The sequence below is a fragment of the Arachis ipaensis genome, chromosome B9 (assembly GCF_059453495.1).
Source record: "Arachis ipaensis isolate K30076 ecotype BB chromosome B9, ASM5945349v1, whole genome shotgun sequence".
NCBI classification, from domain to species: domain Eukaryota; kingdom Viridiplantae; phylum Streptophyta; class Magnoliopsida; order Fabales; family Fabaceae; genus Arachis; species Arachis ipaensis.
In genome coordinates this window covers 72001204-72021423 of record NC_142444.1, presented here as the reverse complement: position 1 = coordinate 72021423, position 20220 = coordinate 72001204, and the positions used below count along the sequence as shown (strand labels likewise).

General features: G+C 40.4%; 1 protein-coding gene and 1 non-coding gene across 2 annotated transcripts; one reads left to right on the top strand and one right to left on the bottom strand.

Moving 5' to 3' along the window:
• Nucleotides 1-17572: 17572 nt before the first annotated feature.
• LOC148545029 (small nucleolar RNA R71) lies at nucleotides 17573-17679 on the bottom strand. The gene has a single exon (XR_015900346.1). It is a non-coding gene; the product is annotated as a small nucleolar RNA R71 (small nucleolar RNA).
• A 37-nt stretch (nucleotides 17680-17716) lies between these two features.
• Nucleotides 17717-19458, top strand: LOC107615545 (uncharacterized). Its single transcript, XM_016317599.1, has 3 exons — nucleotides 17717-18351; nucleotides 18594-18972; nucleotides 19147-19458. Exons 1-3 carry the CDS (start codon nucleotides 17717-17719, stop codon nucleotides 19456-19458), a joined length of 1326 nt encoding a protein of 441 aa, XP_016173085.1.
• The last annotated feature ends 762 nt before the right edge of the window (nucleotides 19459-20220 follow it).

Genomic DNA, 20220 nt, shown 5'->3' with positions numbered 1-20220 from the left:
GAAAAATCAATAACACTATCTAAACTCTGAGTTCCTATAGATGCCAATCATTCTGAACCTCAATGGATAAAGTGAGATGCCAAAACTATTCAAGAGGCAAAAAGCTACAAGTCCCGCTCATCTGATTGGAGATATGTTTCATTGATAGTTTGGAATTTATAGTATATTCTCTTCTTTTTATCCTATTTGATTTTCAGTTGCTTGGGGACAAGCAACAATTTAAGTTTGGTGTTGTGATGAGCGGATAATTTATACGCTTTTTGGCATTATTTTTAGTATGTTTTTAGTAGGATCTAGTTACTTTTAAGGATGTTTTTATTAGTTTTTATGTTAAATTCACATTTCTGGACTTTACTATGCGTTTGTGTGTTTTTCTGTGATTTCAGGTATTTTCTGGCTGAAATTGAGGGACTTGAGCAAAAATCAGATTCAAAGGTTGAAGAAGGACTGCTGATGCTGTTGGATTCTGACCTCCCTGCACTCAAAGTGGATTTTCTGGAGCTACAGACCTCAAAATGGTGCGCTTTCAATTGCGTTGGAAAATAGACATCCAGGGCTTTCCAGCAATATATAAAAGTCCATACTTTGGCTGTGTTTAGATGACGCAAAAGGGCGTTGAACGTTAGTTCTACGCTGCAGTCTGGAGTTAAACGCCAGAAACACGTTACAAAGCAGAGTTGAACGCCAGAAACACGTTACAACCTGGCGTTCAACTCGAGAAAGAGCCTCTGCACGTGTAACATTCAAGCTCAGCCCAAGCACACACCAAGTGGGCCCTGGAAGTGGATTTATGCATCAATTACTTACTTCTGTAAACCCTAGTAACTAGTTTAGTATAAATAGGACTTTTTACTATTGTATTAGACATCTTGGGACGTATAGTTCTTAGATCATGGGGGCTGGCCATTCGGCCATGCCTGAACCTTTCACTTATGTATTTTTAACGGTAGAGTTTCTACACTCCATAGATTAAGGTGTGGTGCTCTGTTGTTCCTCATGAATTAATGCAAAGTACTATTATTCTATTCAATTCAACTTATTCCGCTTCTAAGATATTCATTCGCACTTCAACATGAATGTGATGAACGTGACAATCATCATCATTCCCCCACGAACGCGTGCCTGACAACCACTTCCGTTCCACCTTAGATTGGATGATTATCTCTTGGATCTCTTAATCAGAATCTTCGTGGTATAAGCTAGATTGATGGCGGCATTCATGAGAATCTGGAAAGTCTAAACCTTGTCTGTGGTATTCCGAGTAGGATTCTGGGATTGAATGACTGTGACGAACTTCAAACTCACGAGTGCTGGGCGTAGTGACAGACGTAAAAGGAGGGTGAATCCTATTCCAGTATGATCGAGAACCTCAGATGATTAGCCGTGCTGTGACAGAGCATTTGGACCATTTTCACAAGAGGATAGGATGCAGCCATTGACCACGGTGATGCCTCCAGATGATTAGCCATGCAGTGACAGCACATCGGACCATTTTCACAGAGAGGATGAAAAGTAGCCATTGACAGTGGTGATGTCCTTCCATAAAGACAGCCATGGAAATGAGTAAGACTGATTGGATGAAGACAGTAGGAATGCAGAAGTTCAGAGGGACAAAAGCATCTCCATACACTTATCTGAAATTCTCACCAATGATATACATAAGTATTTCTATCTTTATTTTCTATGTATTTATTATTTATTTTCGAAAATACTATAACCATTTGATATCCGCCTGACTGAGATTTACAAGATGACCATAGCTTGCTTCATACTAACAATCTCCGTGGGATCGACCCTTACTCACGTAAGGTGTTATTACTTGGACGACCCAGTGCACTTGCTAGTTAGTTGTATCGAAGTTGTGAATGAAAAACGATTTATTAAGACGCGCGTACAGAGTTTTTGGCGCCGTTGCCTGAGATCACAATTTCGTGCACCAAGCAGCAAAATAGCAACAATGCAAAAAAATAATGGACTCAATCAGCATTTCTTTCTTTGAAGTCCATATCCAATCACAAGTATTCAACATGAACTTAAACAAATAAGCATCCTAAATCAAGTGATCAGGTTCAAATTGGCACAAAATAGTAGCAATACAGCATCAATTCATGCATTAAGTAAAATTGTCATCACTGTAAACAAAATGCAGAAATTGTGCATTCCAAACAACAACCATCAGCAAGAATAGAGCAACAAAAATGCTATGCAGCTTCAAGAAACCAATTTCAAATAGCAGCATAAATTCAAACAAGCCTAAATCCACTACTCAGCCCAGATTTTCTAACCACCAAATCAAACTAAACTAGCTAAAGTAATCTAACTAAACAAGCTAAACAAAATAAGCTAAACTAGATTAACTAAAGAAAATTAAAATGAAATAAGAAAAAAGGAAACCTGGGAAGTAGGGGAGTGGGAACAGAGGAAAGGAATGGAGAGTAGAGGAAGAAGAGTAGACGGGTCAGAGCAGGGCGGCGGTCTGGTGGTACAATGGAACGTCCGCCATCGACAATGGAGGTCGCGGTGGTGCTTGTGGCGGCACTGGAGTGGCGTTGGAACAGAGTAGGGAGATGGGGTGAGGGAATAAGAGAGGGGCGAGGCAGTGAGAATAGAGAGAGGGGGAGAGATAGGGAGAGAGATGAGGGCACTGGTGGCGGTGATGGTGTCGCCGGAGGGAGCAGGGGGAAGGATATAAGGAGTCGCGGTAAGCTAGGGAAAAGGAGAAGAGACGTTGGGGTGAGGGAAGAAAGGGGTTGCGCGAATGCGCTAGGGCTTCTGCGTCCCTGGTGTAAGTGAAAATTTAAATCCACGCGAGCGCGCGTCGTGCGCGTCCGCGTGGGTGGGAGAATTAGGGGTCGGGGTGGAAGCGCCATCCGCACTTGCGCATAAATGGGATAATTGGAAATCGGCGCGAACGCGTACGGTGCGCATCCGTGCGGGTGAACTTGGCCAGTTTTGTGAGAATGGAAAGAGGGGGAGAGATAGGGAGAGAGATGAGGGCGCTGGTGGCAGCGATGGTGTTGCTGGAGGGAGCAGGGGGAAGGATGTAAGGAGTCGCTAGTGAGCTAGGGAGAAGGAGAAGAGACGTTGGGGTGAGGGAAGAAAGGGGTTGCGCGAATGCGCTAGGGCTTCCACGTCCCTAGTGTAAGTGAAAATTTAAATCCACGCGAGCGCGCACCGTGCGCGTCCTCGTGGGTGGGAAAATTAGGGGTCAGCGCGGAAGTGCCATCGGCGCTTGCGCGTAGATGGGATAATTGGGAATGGGCGCGGACGCGTACGGTGCGCGTCCGCGTGTGTGAGCTGGGCCAGAGGCAGAAAACTGGCCCATAGTTGGCATAACTCTCGGGTCTTTTGGCCTGGGTGATGAAAAACCTCATCGACGCGCGCGCGCACTGTGCGCTTGCGCATGGATTGGGCAACGCAGAAAGGATGCGGACGCGTACAGCGTGCGTCCGCGCAGGTCAAGGCACAGAGTTGGCCCAAAAGTGGCACAACTCTCTGGTCCTTGGCCTAGAAAGCCTAAATGCGCAGCCGACGCGCGCGCACTGTGCGCTTGCTCGTGGCTGGTGTTTTTTTCTTTTTTAGGAGCACCAAGAAGAGCTCTAAATCTTTCCATTCTTCTTTAGGACTCTAGAACTAGCTAAGATGCAAAATCAAACATATTTTTGAATTTTTTAGGATTTTTCAAACAATTTGAGGAAACTTGCAATCCAAGCAAAAACTCAAATTCAAAGAATCATCGCTAATCAAAGCATAGAATGTATAAACAAATTAGCAAGCAAGACAAAATGTACTACGAAGGAAAGAACTATATACAATGGAACCCAATTCATTCATTCATTATATCTACAAGAGAATGGAAAGAGTTTACCATGGTGGGGTGTCTCCCACCAAGCACTTTTGGTTTAAGTCCTTAAGTTGGACATTTGGAAGGTTCCTTGTCAAGGTGGCTTATGCTTGTATCCATCCTTGAAACTCCAAGAGTGCTTGTCCTTCAATTGGTTGTCAGAAGTGCCAACCATTTTCACCAAGCTTTGGTGAGGTTCTCTCCAGGACATGAGCTTCCAAAATTGGTTTCCATAGTGTGATCCAGGATCCCATATCTTATCTTCGCACCCATCTTCTAGTTGATCGCCTTGATTCTGTCCGGGTGACAAGAAAACTGAATCCTCATGAAGGCACCAAACTACCCTCCTAGACCCATTCAATTGAGCATAGCACCAATCCACACTCTTCAATTTTGAGCTTCCAACCATAATAAGTCTAGATTTAGACTGCCAACCACTAAACATCCTCTTCTTTCGCTTAATTCCACAAAGCGCCCTAAGTTGGCCATCTGTCTCAAGCAAACCATACTCAAGTGGGATAATAAAGCTAAAAGTTAGAATTTTTACCCACTCAAATGAAAGATTGGATGACAAGCTAGGTGGAGGAGTTCCCAAAGATCTTGATAAAGCACGCTCTACTCCAGTCCATCTTTTTCTAGAGTTTTCCACCACTTGGCAAGGTTCTTCGAGCTTTACCTCTCGCACAGCTTCTTCAAGTTCACACTCTTCTTCACCAATTTCTTCTATCTCTTCCCCATCACTCTCATCATAGATAGGAGGTTTAGTGAAGTCTACCTCGTCATCAATTCCAAGCATAATGGGGAAGGACTCTTCAAGCTCTAAAGGATCATATGTTGATTCGAAATCATCATAAATAGGAGGGCTTGTTGTTTGGGACATTTCTTCCAATTCTTCATTCACCAGTTGTCTTGGAAGTTGTACATCCTCTGCAATATTGCTTTCTAATTCACTAGAAGAAGGCTCAACAAGATCATCAAGGGGATTGATCAATGTGGACAAAAAATCACCAATGGTGGAATCCACTTCTTAATCAATTTCCTTCGACTCTCTATCCACTTCTTCAACATTACTCTCCTCTTTAACATCTTTTCCAAGCTTCGTGGAAGATGGCTCGTGAACTTGAGGTTCCTTTATGTGCTCAACATATCCTAGACATCCAACCGCTACTTCCTTTTGTTCACTAAATTCTACCTCCTCCTCTTGTTGTACTTCTTATTTTAATTCCTCCTCCTCTCCATGGAGCTTCAAGTTCACTCCCTCGCCAAGCTTTTTGGTTGCTTCTCCATATTTAACAATGGGAATGCCTTGATCGCATAGGCTTAGGCGGGATGAGATCATGTTACTAATGGTGTCTACCATGATAGACATTTTTGCTCTTAACTCCGCAAACTTCTTTTCATCCTCCTCTTGTCGCCTTAAGATATGAGATTCAAGATCTCTCAATTCCATCATGGGGGCTTCATCGGGAGGCGATGGTGAAAGAGAAGGTTCATTGTTTGAGGGAAGGTTGTTGTAATTGGAAGGTGGTCCATATTGGTGAAATTCTTGAGGTGGTGTGTATGGACTTTGTGGCTCATAGGAGTATTGGTATTGGAAAGGTGGTGGTTCTAGATGTGGTTCATATGGTGGTTGGTATGGTGGGTATGGGTTGGGGTCATATGGGGGTAAATGGTAATAATAGGCTTGTGAGTAGGGTGGTTCAAAATTATGTTGCGGAGAGGGTTCATATGCATGTGGTGGTTGTGGTTGACAATCACAATAAGGGTCATCACATACATTGGATTGGTATGCATTAGGATCAGGATTATACCCGTATGAGTTCAGAGGAGGTTGTTGCCAAGAAGGTTGTCCTTGATCTTGGGGTTCCTCCCATCCTTGATTTCCAAATCCTTGATGCACATCCTCATTGAAGCTTCCATTTCCTACAACATAGTTCGAACTACACTCATAGCCAAAAAAGATGAGAATTCATGGTGATAAGAGAAAACAAAAATAAAAATAATAAGAAAAAAGAAAATAAAATCCTATAACTAGCAAAAGCTAACAAACAAACCAAAAATCAAGCTATTCACAACATATACAATAGCTAATAACATAGCACCATTGCTATCCCCGGCAACGGCACCATTAATTTGATGGTGCAAGGATTTATACCGGTTCGGAATTCCACAAAATAATTTCGTTGTTAGTATAGTCCGAACAGATAGTCAGTCCTCAAATCAAATTAAATTTTGGTTTTTTCACAAGTACAAACCCCAAATAAGAGTTAACCGGAGTATTTAAACTCCGGGTCGTCTCACGAGGATAGCAATGAAGTGGTCAATTATTGGCTATGAAGGGGTAAAAGGGGTTTGGTTGATGAAAGGGGCAATAAAGTAAATGGCAAGAAAAGTAAATTGAAAAAGCAATTAAAATAAACAAGACAAGGGACTCTTAGCTAAGACTTAGATAATTGAGATCACTATCCTTGTCAACAATTCAAATATTGATAATCATGAGGAACCGAGCTCATTAGGTCTACTCACTAAAGCCTTAAGTACGTAATGTCTACTCCTAGGCTTGGAGTACTTCAAATGGCTTGATCAACATCAATCCATAAGTCCCAACCTAGCTACCAATTGACTTAGTAGTAGGCAAGAGTCAATGGTTATCAAGTTGATCCTCAAGGGTTCTAAAATTACCAATTCAACAAAGCCCAAGGACTCAAGATCACTCAATCCCCTTAGCCTAGGCCAAGGGTCAAGAGAACTACTCAAAAACTATAGGAAGTATTATATCAAAAACCTAATGTACAATAAAGTAAACATCACAAAATGCTAAAATTAAAGAGAACCATGACTATCATAAGCAAGAACTCAACAATAGCAAGCAAGATCAACATGAAAGAAACATCAACATCAAATTGCATTAATTGTAAACCAAATCCATCATGAGTTTATCATCACAAAAGAGAACAAAATGAGAAACCAACATTACAACTAAGAAAATCAAGATGTAAAAATGAGGGATTATAAGAGAAACAAGATGAAAGCAAGGAATTAAACATGGATCTATAACAATTTAACCTAATCCTAACCTAATTCTAGAGAAAAGAGGGAGCTTCTCTCTCTAGAAAACTAACTAAAGGCTCATGTTGACTAACTAATTGCTCCTCTTTTGCTTGGACTTAAATTCTGCATGAAATACACTCAAAAACAAGTTGGATTTGGGCCTGGGCAGCTCAGAATTTGCCCCCAGTGTTTTGCCTGTAAGTAGGTCACGTGCTGGTATCGGCGCGTACGCGCCATGTGCGCGTGCGCGTCGATTGGCTATTTTTTCATCCGCGCGGATGCGGCATGTACCCGTTCATGTCCTTATGAAAAACCACTTTTGGCGTGCATGCCTTGTGCACGTGCGCGTCCTTATGTGGAATCACTTCGGCGCGTGTGCGACTTGTACGCGTGCGCGCCCATTGATGCATTCCCAATTTTTGTTTCTTCATGCATTCTCCACTTTATATGCTTTTATACTCATTTCTTCCATCCAATACTTGCCTTATGAACCTGAAGTCACTTAACAAACACATCAAGGCATCGAGTGGAATTAAAATGAATCAAAATTACCAATTTAAGGGCTTAAAAAGCATGTTTTTACACTTAAGCACAATTCAAGGGAGAATTACAAAACCATGCTATTTCATTGAATAAATGTGGAAAAAGGTGATAAAATCCCCCAAAATAAGCACAAGATAAACCATGAAATCGGGGTTTATCACTAAGCACGAAAAAGCTTCAATGCTCAGCCCAAGCACACACCAAGTGGGCCCCGGAAGTGGATTTCTGCACTATCTGCACTTAGTTACTCATTTTCTGTAGACCTAGGTTACTAGTTTAGTATAAAAACTACTTTTAGAGATTTATTTTATGTCTTTGATCTTTGGAATATCTTTCATCTTTGATCTGAGAGACCATTTTACATATTTGGAGGCTGGCCTCACGGCCATGCCTAGACCTTTCACTTATGTATTTTCTACGGTGGAGTTTCTACACCTCATAGATTAAGGTGTGGAGCTCTGCTATTCCTCATGAATTAATGCAAAGTACTATTGTTCTTCTATTCAATTCAAGCTTATTCTTTTTCTAAGATATTCACTTGCACTTCAACCTGAGTCAAACAGAGCCCCCACACTCAACTTCTAAGTTTGGTGTTAGGAGGCCATCATTAAGCCCTGAGTCTCTGTAAAGCTCTCTAAGAGCTTCACTGTCAAGCTATTGACATTAAAGAAGCGCTTGTTGGGAGGCAACCCAATGTTATTTAATTTTATTTATTTATTTTCCATTGTTATTTTATATTTTCTTTAGGTGGATGATCATGTGAAGTCACAAAAACAAATGAAAAATTAAAAATAGAATGAAAAACAACATCAAAAATAGCACACCCTGGAGGACAGGCTTACTCGCGTTTAAACGCCAGTAAGGATAGCAGAATGGGCGTTTAACGCCCAGCCTGGCAGCATTCTGGGCGTTTGGTGCACGAAATTGTGATCTCTGAAACGGCGCTAAAAACTTGGTATGCACGATCTTAATCATAAATCTTTTTCACAACTCCGCACAACTAACCAGCAAGTGCACTGGGTCGTCCAAGTAATAAACCTTACGTGAGTAAAGGTCGATCCCACGGAGATTGTTGGCTTGAAGCAAGCTATTGTCATCCTTGTAAATCTCAGTCAGGCGGATTCAAATGGTTATGGGATTTTGATAATTAAAATATAATTAAATCAGAAAATAAGATAGAAATACTTATGTATTTCATTGGTGAGAATTTCAGATAAGCGTATGGAGATGCTTTGCTCCTTCTGAACCTCTACTTTCGTACTGCCTTCATTCAATCATTCATACTCCTTTCCATGGCAAGCTTTATGTTGGGGGATCACTGTTGTCAATCGCAACCATCCGTCCTCTCAGTGAAAATGATCCAAATGCGCTGTCACCGCACGGCTAATCATCTGTCGGTTCTCGATCATGTTGGAATAGGATCCATTGATCCTTTTGCGTCTATCACTACACCCAACACTCACGAGTTTGAAGCTCGTCACAGTCATCTCTTCCCAGATCCTACTCGGAATACCACAGACAAGGTTTAGACTTTCCGGATCTCAGGAATGGCCGCCAATAATTCTAGCCTATACCACGAAGAATCTGATCGTGAACCAGGAGGCTAAGAGATATACACTCAAGCTATTACAGATAGAACGGAAGTGGTTGTCAGGCACGCGTTCATAGGTGAGAATGATGATGAGTGTCATGGATCATCACATTCATCAGGTTGAAGTGCGAGTGAATATCTTGGAATAAGAATAAGCTTGAATTGAATAGAAAAACAATAGTACTTTGCATTAATTCATGAAGAACAGCAGAGCTCCACACCTTAATCTATGGGGTGTAGAAACTCCACCGTTGAAAATACATAAGTGATGAAGGTCCAGGCATGGCCGAATGGCCAGCACCCTAAACGTGATCATGAGATCAAAAGTGATACAAAGATAGTCTCAAAAATGATCAAAAGATGATCAAAAGATGTGAAATAAATCACTAAAAGTAGTTTTTATACTAAACTAGTAACTAGGGTTTATAGAAATGAGTAAATGATGCAGAAATCCACTTCCGGGGCCTACTTGGTGTGTGCTTGGGCTGACCATTGAGATTTACACGTGTAGAGACTTCTCTTGGAGTTAAATGCCAGGTTGCAGCCTGTTTGTGGCGTTTAACTCTGGTTTGTAACCTGTTTCTGGCGTTTAACTTCAGAATAGGGCAGGAAGTTGGTGTTTGAACGCCAGTTTGCGTCATCGAAACTTGATAAAAGTATGGACTATTATATATTGCTGGAAAGCCCTCGATGTCTAATTTCCAACGCAATTAAGGGCGCGCTTATTGGGTTTCTGTAGCTCCAGAAAATCCACTTCGAGTGCAGGGAGGTCAGAATTCAACAGCATCTGCAGTCCTTTTTCAGCCTCTGAATTAGATTTTTGCTCAGTTCCCTCAATTTCAGCCAGAAAATACCTGAAATCACAGAAAAACACACAAGCTCATAGTAAAGTCCAGAAATGTGAATTTTGCATAAAAACTAATAAAAACATAGTAAAAACTAACTAAATTATACTAAAAGCTACCGAAAAACAATGCCAAAAAACGTATAAATTATCCGCTCATCACAACACCAAACTTAAATTGTTGCTTGTCCCCAAGCAACTGAAAATCAAATAGGATAAAAAGAAGAGAATATACTATAAATTCCAAAATATCAATGAAACTTAGCTCCAATTAGATGAGCGGGACTAGTAGCTTTTTGCCTCTGAACAGTTTTGGCATCTCACTTTATCCTTTGAAGTTCAGAATGATTGGTATCTATAGGAACTCATAATTTAGATAGTGTTATTGATTTTCCTAGTTCAGTATGTTGATTCTTGAACACAGCTACTTTATGAGTCTTGGCTGTGGCCCTAAGCACTTTGTTTTCCAGTATTACCACCGGACACATAAATGCCACAGACACATAACTAGGTGAACCTTTTTCAGATTGTGACTCAGCTTTGCTAGAGTCCCCAATTAGAGGTGTCCAGGGTTCTTAAGCACACTCTTTTTGCTTTGGATCACGACTTTAACTGCTCAGTCTCAAGCTTTTCACTTGACACCTTCATGCCACAAGCACATGGTTTGGGACAGCTTGGTTTAGCCGCTTAGGCCAGGATTTTATTCCTGTGGGCCATCCTATCCATTAATGCTCAAAGCCTTGGATCCTTTTTATTTTTCCCTTGCCTTTTGGTTTAAAGGGTTACTGGCTTTTTCTGCTTGCTTTTTCTTTTTCTTTCTTTCCTTTTTTTTTCGTAAGCTTTTTCTATTCACTGCTTTTTCTTGCTTCAAGAATCAATTTTATGATTTTTCAGATTATCAATAACATTTTTCCTTTTTCATTATTCTTTCAAGAGCCAACAATTTTAATATTCATAAACAACAAATTCAAAAATATGCACTATTCAAGCATTCATTCAAAAAACAAAAGGTATTGCCACCACATTAAAATAATTAAACTAATGTGGTGGCAATACCTTTTGTTTTCTGAATGAATGCTTGAATAGTGCATATTTTTGAATTTGTTGTTTATGAATATTAAAATTGTTGGCTCTTGAAAGAATAATGAAAAAGGAGAAATGTTATTGATAATCTGAAAAATTATAAAATTGATTCTTGAAGCAAGAAAAAGAAGTGAATAGAAAAAGCTTACGAAAAAAAAAGGAAAGAAAGAAAAAGAAAAAGCAAGCAGAAAAAGCCAATAGCCCTTTAAACCAAAAGGCAAGGGTAAAGAGGATCCAAGGCTTTGAGCATCAGTGGATAGGAGGGCCCCAAAGGAATAAAATCCTGGCCTAAGCGGGTAAACCAAGCTGTCCCTAACCATGTGCTTGTGGCGTGAAGGTGTCAAGTGAAAAGCTTGAGACTGAGTGGTTAAAGTCAAGGTCCAAAGCAAAAAGAGTGTGCTTAAGAGATCTGGGCACCTCTAACTGGGGACTTCAGCAAAGCTGAGTCACAATCTGAAAAGGTTCACCCAGTTATGTGTCTGTGGCATTTATGTATCCGGTGGTAATACTGGAAAACAAAATGCTTAGGGTCACGGCCAAGACTCATAAAGTAGTTGTGTTCAAGAATCCACATACTAAACTAGGAGAATCAATAACACTATCTAAATTCTGAGTTCCTAGGGATGCCAATCATTCTGAACTTCAAAGGATAAAGTGAGATGCCAAAATTGTTCAGAAGCAAAAAGGCTACAAGCCCCGCTCATCTAATTGAAGCTAATCTTTATTGATAAGTTTGGAATTCATTGTATATTCTCTTCTTTTTATCCTATTTTGTTTTTAGTTGCTTGGGGACAAGCAACAATTTAAGTTTGATGTTGTGATGAGTGGATAATTTATACCCTTTTTGGCATTATTTTTACATAGTTTTAAGTATATTTTAATTACTTTTTATTATATTTTTATTAGTTTTTATTCAAAAATCACATTTCTGGACTTTACTATGAGTTTGTGTGTTTTTCTGTGATTTCAGGTATTTTCTGGCTGAAATTGAGGGACCTGAGCAAAAATCTGATTCAGAGGCTGAAAAAGGACTACAGGTGCTGTTGGATTCTGACCTCCCTGCACTCGAAGTGGATTTTCTAGAGCTACAGAAGCCCAATTGGTGCGCTCTCAAATGCGTTGAAAAATCGACATCCTGGGCTTTCCAGCAATATATAATAGTCCATACTTTGCCCGAGATTTGATGGCCCAAACTGGCGTTCAAAGACAGCCTAAAACATTTTGGCGTAAAACGCCCAAATTGGCACCAGAATTGGAGTTAAACGCCCAAACTGACACTAAAGTTGGCGTTTAACTCCAAAAACAGCCTAAGCACAAAAAAGCTTCAATGCTCAGCCCAAGCACACACCAAGTGGGCCCTAGAAGTGGATTTCTGCACTATCTACACTTAGTTACTCATTTTTTGTAAACCTAGGTTACTAGTTTAGTATAAAAACTACTTTTAGAGATTTATTTTATGTCTTTGATCTTTGGAATATCTTTTATCTTTGATTTGAGAGACCATTGTACACGTTTGGAGGCTGGCCTCACGGCCATGCCTAGACCTTTCACTTATGTATTTTCTACGGTGGAGTTTCTACACCACATAGATTAAGGTGTGGAGCTCTGCTGTTCCTCATGAATTAATGGAAAGTACTATTGTTCTTCTATTCAATTCAAGCTTATTCTTATTCTAAGATATTCACTCGTACTTCAACCTGATGAATGTGATGACCCGTGACACTCATCATCATTCTCACTTATAAAAGCGTGCCTGACAACCACTTCCATTCTATCTGCAATAGCTTGAGTGTGTATCTCTTGGCCTCCTGGTTGACGATGCATGATTGGCTCTCCTGACAACAGAGCATTCCATTCCGTGAGATTAGAGTCTTCGTGGTATAGGCTAGAACCATTGGCAGCATTCCTGAGATCCGGAAAGTCTAAACCTTGTCTGTGGTATTCCGAGTAGGATCTGGGAAGGGATGACTGTGACAAGCTTCAAACTTGCGAATGTTGGGCGCAATGACAGTGTGCAAAAGGACAATGGTCCTATTCCGACGCTAGCGAGAACTGACAGATGATTAGTCGTGCAATGACAGTGCATATGGATTTATTTTCATCTGAGAGGATCTTACAGCTTGCCATGGAAGAAGGTAACGCATGATTGGAAGAAGGCAATAGGAAAGCAGAAGTTCAGAAGCAACAAAGCATCTCCAGATGCTTATCTGAAATTCCCACCAATGAATTACATAAGTATCTATATCTTATTTTCTGTTTTATTTATGTTTTAATTATCAAAACCTTATAACCAATTGAATCCGCCTGACCGAGATTTACAAGGATGACCATAGCTTACTTCAAGCCGACAATATCCGTAGGATCGACCTTACTCACGTAAGGTTTATTACTTGGACGACCCAGTGCACTTGCTGGTCAGTTACACGGAATTGTGAAGAAGTCTTGAGATCACGTTCTCCCACACCAAGGTTTTGGCACTATAGCAAGGGAATGAATAATCATGATTTCGCGTACCAACCGTGCACAATTTAAGTGTGGGGGAGGATCGATGACTTCAAGGGGGGTAAAAGTTTCTCTCTTAAAGACACTTTGCGATGTTTCTTTTAGTACTTTTTCTTCATTTTAAGTAGTTTTTCTATTGCATCTTGTTTGGTTTGTTGTGAATATTTCTTGATCATTTATGGATATATAGTAGTTAATATTTGCATTCTGCATGATATCATGAATAAGTGGTGAAACACCAAGGAATTTCCATGAAATCCTTTTCTAAGGGCATACCATTGATTGAATTGAGAAAAAAATGTTTTACCAACTTGCTTGGAGTACTTTGTTTGTAGGACATGGAAGAAAGAGCTCGAACAACATACCTTGTGAGATTTGAGCTTTAATAGATGGTTGCATTTTTAAACCATAATGTTGTTCTTTTGTGCGATTGTACTCCTTTTTTATTGTGATCATTGATTTGCATGATTCTTTATGTCCTGTATTTGTGTTTGGATGCATTTAGCATGATTGAGTCCATCGTTGATGATAAACTCGCTAGCCTATATGGCCAACCCTTGCATTCACCTTTGTGAAACCCTTTGAGCCTATGGATCCCCTTTTGTTCTGATGATAACACATTACTCCCCTTAAGCGGAAAACCATTGATGTCCTTGAATTACTCTTTGATTAGCTTGGGTGGATTAGTGTGTAAATTCTAAGTGTGGGGGAAATTTAGGAAGCATTGGTGATAAAGGCATGAATTATTTGTGAAAAAAATCTTTTGGGCAATTAGGTAATGCTCATGCATTTCATTAATTGAAACATATGCATTCATAGTTCAAGTAAAAAAAAAAAACCCTTGTGCATAATAAAGTATGAATAGAAAGAGTAAATAAAGGATGCATATGCCATGTTTGAAAAGAAAATGCATGAGTAAAGTGAGATAGGAAAAAGGAAATGGGTGGGAAGGTTGCATTGTTATGTGTACATAGCTGATGTAGGAGTAGGTGGATATTCAAGCTAATCAAAGAACTATTTCTTTAAGTCCACTTAGCCAAACTTCATCCTACCTAACCCTAGCCCCATTACATCCCTCTAAATGCCTCATGATACTTGTTATTCATGCATTAAATACTAGTTGATTGTTAGATGACTTGCAAATCTTTCAAAAGCACGATAAAAGGATAATTGAGTGGTTAAACCCTAAACACTGAGCGAATTGAGTGGATACACATCCGGTGAGGGGTTCGATCGCTCAATTCCATGTTTTTACACCTCATATTGCGTCTTCCTGCAAGTTGCTTGATTGGATAGTTTTGACAACTTTAATTCAATTATTTGGACATTGATCTTAATGCATGAATCCTTTGCATTGGCCCTATAGTTTCTTGTGATGGATTGGAATTTCATGCTTCATTACTACCCACTCTCATCGTAGTACATATTAGTGATTAGCTTTAGGATAGTTGCATGCATTTAAGTAGTATATAGCATAAGTCATTTTCCCTTTCATCTATCTCCTTTGTTTATTTAGCATGAGGACATGCTAGTGTTTAAGTGTGGAGAAATTGATGAATCCATATTTGATGATGATTTTTGGTTAGAATTGAATGGATTTTCATCACATAAACTCACACTTATTCCTTTGAATAGCATGCTTTTGATCTCTCCTCCCAATTTGTGCTTAATCATGAAAATATGCTCTTTCATACTTAATTGAATCTATTTTATTCCATTTGCCATCCATTCGATGCCTTGATGTTGTTGGTGAGTGCTTTCAGGTATATAGGGTAGGAATGAATTGGAGAAAATGGAAGAAGAGCATGCAAAGTGGAGGAAGCAAGAGAAATCAAAGGAGTGAGCTCAGAGACGTGTGCGTGCACACAACTACCTGTGCGTACGCACAGCCACCCAAGCAGAGCGCGTGGATTGCATCGAGCGCGTCGCGCGTCCAGCCAAGCATCGCGTAGTGTGCATGCGCACAGCTGCTTGTGCATACGCACAGGCCTGGATTTCCCGTGAAGTGTGCGGACGCACGCGTCTGTGCGTCTGCACAGGTGTCTGCATATGACTTCATTAAAATAGAACGTGCCTCGAGATTTAGGGGCTTTGGAGACCCATTTTTGAAGTCTTCTAGCTCATATTGGAGGGGGGAATGAAGACATAACATAGCATATTATTTAGTATAGTTTAGGAGTAGTAGTAGTAGGAAGCTTTGAGTTTAGTTTTTCTCTAAGTTTTTCATCATCTCTATTAGGGTTTATATTAGGGTTTTACATTCAAGTGCCATTTCCATTTTTGATCTTGGATTTTGCAAGCTTTCATTTTAGGTATTTCCTTGTTATTATTCTTTATAGTTACATTGTTATTACTCTTTCTTCTAATTCAAGTTATAGTTCACTTTTGCTTCTCTCATGCAATTTCAATTTCTTGTTGATGAATTTGATGTTGGATGTTAATTATATGCTTTCTTGTGTTATTCTTGTTGATTGAGTTTCATTGTTACCTTTAGTTTCAAATCCTTACTCATTTTCCTCATGTTTAAGTTTTTTGCCCACCAAGTGTTTGACAAAATGTCAAACATGGTTTTAGGCTAAATTTTTGGCTCTTGGCTTGGGTAAAGTGAGCAATTGGGTTCCTAGAGTTGGAATGTCCAACATTTAGTTTCAATTCTTGGGTTGTTAAATGTTCTTGTTCCCACTAACGCTAATTTATTGCTAAGGTAATTAGCAAGCAAGTTAGGATTTGTGGGTTAAGGACACTTATACTCATTTAACTTACTTTCCGATGTGAAGGTTGATCAAGTGAGACTAATCCATCATAATTGTCATAGTTGTGGTTCCAACAAGGAAAGGATCCTTAGCTCACACCAAGCCAAGACTATTTTTAATGCTTTCAATCTTTCATACCTTTATATGTTGATTTCTTTTATACTTTACTTGTTTATATTACATAGTCGGTTCTTTAATTTCTTAATTAGTTCAATCGTTACAATTTTGCATGTTCTTTTATTGCTTTATATGTTCATTTCTTCATTCACAACCTGTTGATCACTACAACCAGAATTGCACACTCGTTGCTCTAAAGTGCTCCTGGGGAGACGACTCAGGAGTCTAATACTCTCGGTTTTAATTTGGTTTTACTTGTGACATATCTTGTGAACCTCTAATTTGATTGGAGGGGCCAATTCATCAGGTTAGGACTATACTTACGACGCTAACCCCAATTTAGAGGAAAATTCCTACCCTTGCTCTTGGTCCCTCTTACATCAAATTTTGGCACCATTGTCGGGGAATTCACTTTAAGTGCAATGAGTGCTACTATTTTGGTTGTTGTAAATATGTGAATATTGTGAATACTTGATTTTGGTTTGCTACTTGGCTCTAATTATAGATACCACATTTCTCTTTAGTTAACTTTATTAGTATTTGATTGTTTAGTTGGTTCTTGTTTACTTGTCTATTTTCATTTGCCCTTCATAATTGCATGGTTTTATTGCCTCCTCAGTTGAATGACATGGTCACTTCCAGACCCGAGCTTGGCCACTTTTGTTCTGGAAATTGAAAGAACTTTAACTCGTTTAAGGCAAGCTCGGCGCCGGCTAGCTTTTGTGGATAGTGAATCGGGTTCCCTTGAGGAGAACTCCCATTCACTATCACCAACCACCCGTGACCATCATTCTCCAATCAACGAGGAGACTATATATTCATCTGTGGGGAGTACTGAATTCTCTTTGAGTGACTCAGGTGACACCGACATGGCGAACCCACCTAGAAGAATCACCTTGAAGGAGGCCGGAGCTCCTGATTTTGACTTGCAACCACTTCAAATCTTGTATCCGGACTTAGACAAAAAATTTGAGCTCAAGTCTGGCACGATAAACTTGCTCCCCTAGTAAAATGGATTGCCTGGAGAGGATCCCTTGAAGCATCTCAAGGATTTCCAAGTTGCTTGTGCAACCGCAAGAAGACATGGGGCCGATGAAGCTGCAGTGTTGGTCTTCGCCTTTCCTTTCTCTTTGGAGGGAAAAGTGAAGGATTGGTTTTATACTCAGATGGAAGAAGTTAGATCTAACTGGGACTTGTTGCGTAAAGAGTTTTTGGAAAAGTTCTACCCTCCCCAAAAAACAGACAAGTTGCGAAGAGAGATTTCTTGCATTGTGCAACGGGATGTGGAGACTTTGTATGAGTATTGGGAGAGATTCAAGAAGTTGCTGGAGACTTGTCCTCACCATTAGATTGACGAGTTAGTTCTTATAAGTTATTTCTGTCAAGGAATGCATCATCAAGACAAGCTTCTCCTAGATGCCACGAGTGGAGGTTCATTAATCAAGAACAAGACCACTGCAGAAGCATGGGAAGTTATATCAGACTTGGCGGACTCCACTCAACACTCAAGGGCGAGGAGCCCACAACCGAAAGCTGTGAATGAAGTTTCTCCCTCCGGAGATGCTATTTTGACCAAGACCCTTGGTGAAATGACAATTATGTTGCAACAACTCACCCAAGGGCAACAAATCCCTCAAGCTTTGATAAGTGCTCCACCTCAACCTCAAAGGATCGAAGGACCACCAAGGGTATGTGGTGTTTGTGCGTATAACACTCATTACACCGATGAGTGTCCTCGGCTCCAAGAGGACACTACATTGGCGGTAGCTAACTCTTACCCACAAAACCAAATTATAACTAAGGATCTAACCAACATGGAGGAAATCAAAACCAAGGGTGGAGGGATAACTCAAACCAAAGGTGGAACCAAGATCCTCAAGCTCATCCCAACCAAAACTCCCAAGTCTACTACTATCAACAACCCCAAGGCCAACAACCATACCAATAACCATACCAACAACCCCCACAATCTCAACCTCAAGGGAAGTACCAACCCCCACATAGTAGGCCTAGCCCTCCTCAAGTAAACCAAGCCCTTCCCTCCAACCAACCTCACATGAATGACATAATTCACACCTTCATGCAAGAACAATGAGAGTTCCACAAGAAACAAGAAGCATATATGGCTACAATAGCCGATGCCCTTTCCCATTTAACTCTCCCTCCTTAAACCGCACAAAACACCCAAAAAGCTTCAACCTCAAGTAGTTTGCCCTCCCAACCTCAACCCAACCCTAAGGGTAGCATCAATGCTATTACCCTTAGGAGCGGCACTAAATTGGATAAGAATGTTGCTATACCTACAAAGTTGAGTGAGGAGACAAACAATGAAGATGTGTGGGATGAAGTGGAGGTGATGAGGGATGAAGATGAAGGTGTTGATAAAAGCAAGGAAGAACCACCCAAGGTCAAGGAGGCAAAGAGAAAGACTTTTCTTGAAGAGCCTTTGCCCATTCCATTCCCAACTTTAGCCAAGAAGGCCAAGAACCAAGAAGAGCTTGACCCCACTATGGTGGAAGTTTTCAAGAAGGTTGAAGTCACCGTTCCTCTCTTCCAAGAAATTCAACAAGTGCCAAGATATGCCAAGTTCCTTAAAGATGTTTGCACTCACAAAAAAAAGCTTGGCAACCTCAACACAAGGCCGGTAGATGATTCTATCTCCTCCTTACTTCCTAAAAAATGCAATGATCCCGGCCCATGTTTGGTCACTTGCTTGATTGGAGGAATTAAATTCATGGACTGTATGTGTGATCTGGGGTCGTGCGTAAGCATTATTCCACTCCCCATCTATGAAAGATTGAATTTGTAACCCCTAAAGAGGTTCGGGGCGAGGTTTGTGCTAGCCGACAAGAGTATTATGTCCATTATTGGGATTGCTGAAAATGTCTTAGTCAATATTCAAGGATTGCTCTTTGCAGTTGATTTTCACATATTGGAGACACTTCCTATTGAGTCAAACAAGCCATCATCCATACTCCTTGGAAGGCCATTCTTAAAGACAACCCGTTTCAAGCTAGATGCACATTTGGGAGTCTATTCTTTTGAGGCGGATGGCAAGTTATTCAAGTTCACCCTGGAAGAGTCCAACAAGCCCGTTCTTAAAGCGTATTCTATTTTTGCTGCGATGTAGTTGAAGAGCAAGTCATTGAGGATGGCAAGGAGCAAAAAGAAAAGGATGTTGCCAAGAGATAAAGTTCAAAGGACCATATCTATCACACTCAACCCAAAAATGCCAAAGAGTTGGAGATCTTCCTCCTTGGTGAAGTTCCCAAGTGACCAATAAAGCCATGCAAGTCCAACTTAGGACTCTAAACTAAAGTGCTTGGTGGGAGACACCTGGTATGCAAAATTGTGATCATCAACAATGGCGCCAAAGGACTTGGAGCTCTTAAACGTGAATCACACTTTGTCACAATTCCGCACAACTAACCAGCAAGTGCACTGGATCGTCCAAGTAATACCTTAAGTGAGTAAGCGTCGATCCCACGGAGAGTGTCGGCTTGAAGCAAGCTATGGTCATCTTGTAAATCTCAGTCAGGCAGATTCAAATGATGATGGAGGATTGATAATTAAAAGATGAATAAAACATAAAATAAAGATAGAGATACTTATGTAATTCTTTGGTTGGAATTTCAGATAAGCGTATGAAGATGCTTTGTTCCTCCTGAACCTCTGCTTTCCTATTGCCTTCTTCTAATCATTCATACTCCTTTCCATGGCAAGCTTTATATTGGGCATCACCGTTGTCAATGGCTACTTCCCGTCCTCTCAATGAAAACATTCCAAATGTGCTGTCACCGCACGACTAATCATCTGTCGGTTCTCGATCATGTTGGAATAGGATCCATTGATCCTTTTGCGTCTGTCACACGCCCAACAATCGTGAGTTTGA

What these genes read in the sequence shown, in the direction of transcription:
- LOC107615545 (XM_016317599.1), top strand. Translation starts at nt 17,717, where the DNA reads ATGCATCATCAAGACAAGCTTCTCCTAGATGCCACGAGTGGAGGTTCA. An exon ending in GTAGGCCTAGCCCTCCTCAA is followed by an intron (nt 18,352 to 18,593) that starts GTAAACCAAGCC and finishes TATTACCCTTAG; the next exon opens with GAGCGGCACTAAATTGGATA. An exon ending in GCAACCTCAACACAAGGCCG is followed by an intron (nt 18,973 to 19,146) that starts GTAGATGATTCT and finishes TAACCCCTAAAG; the next exon opens with AGGTTCGGGGCGAGGTTTGT.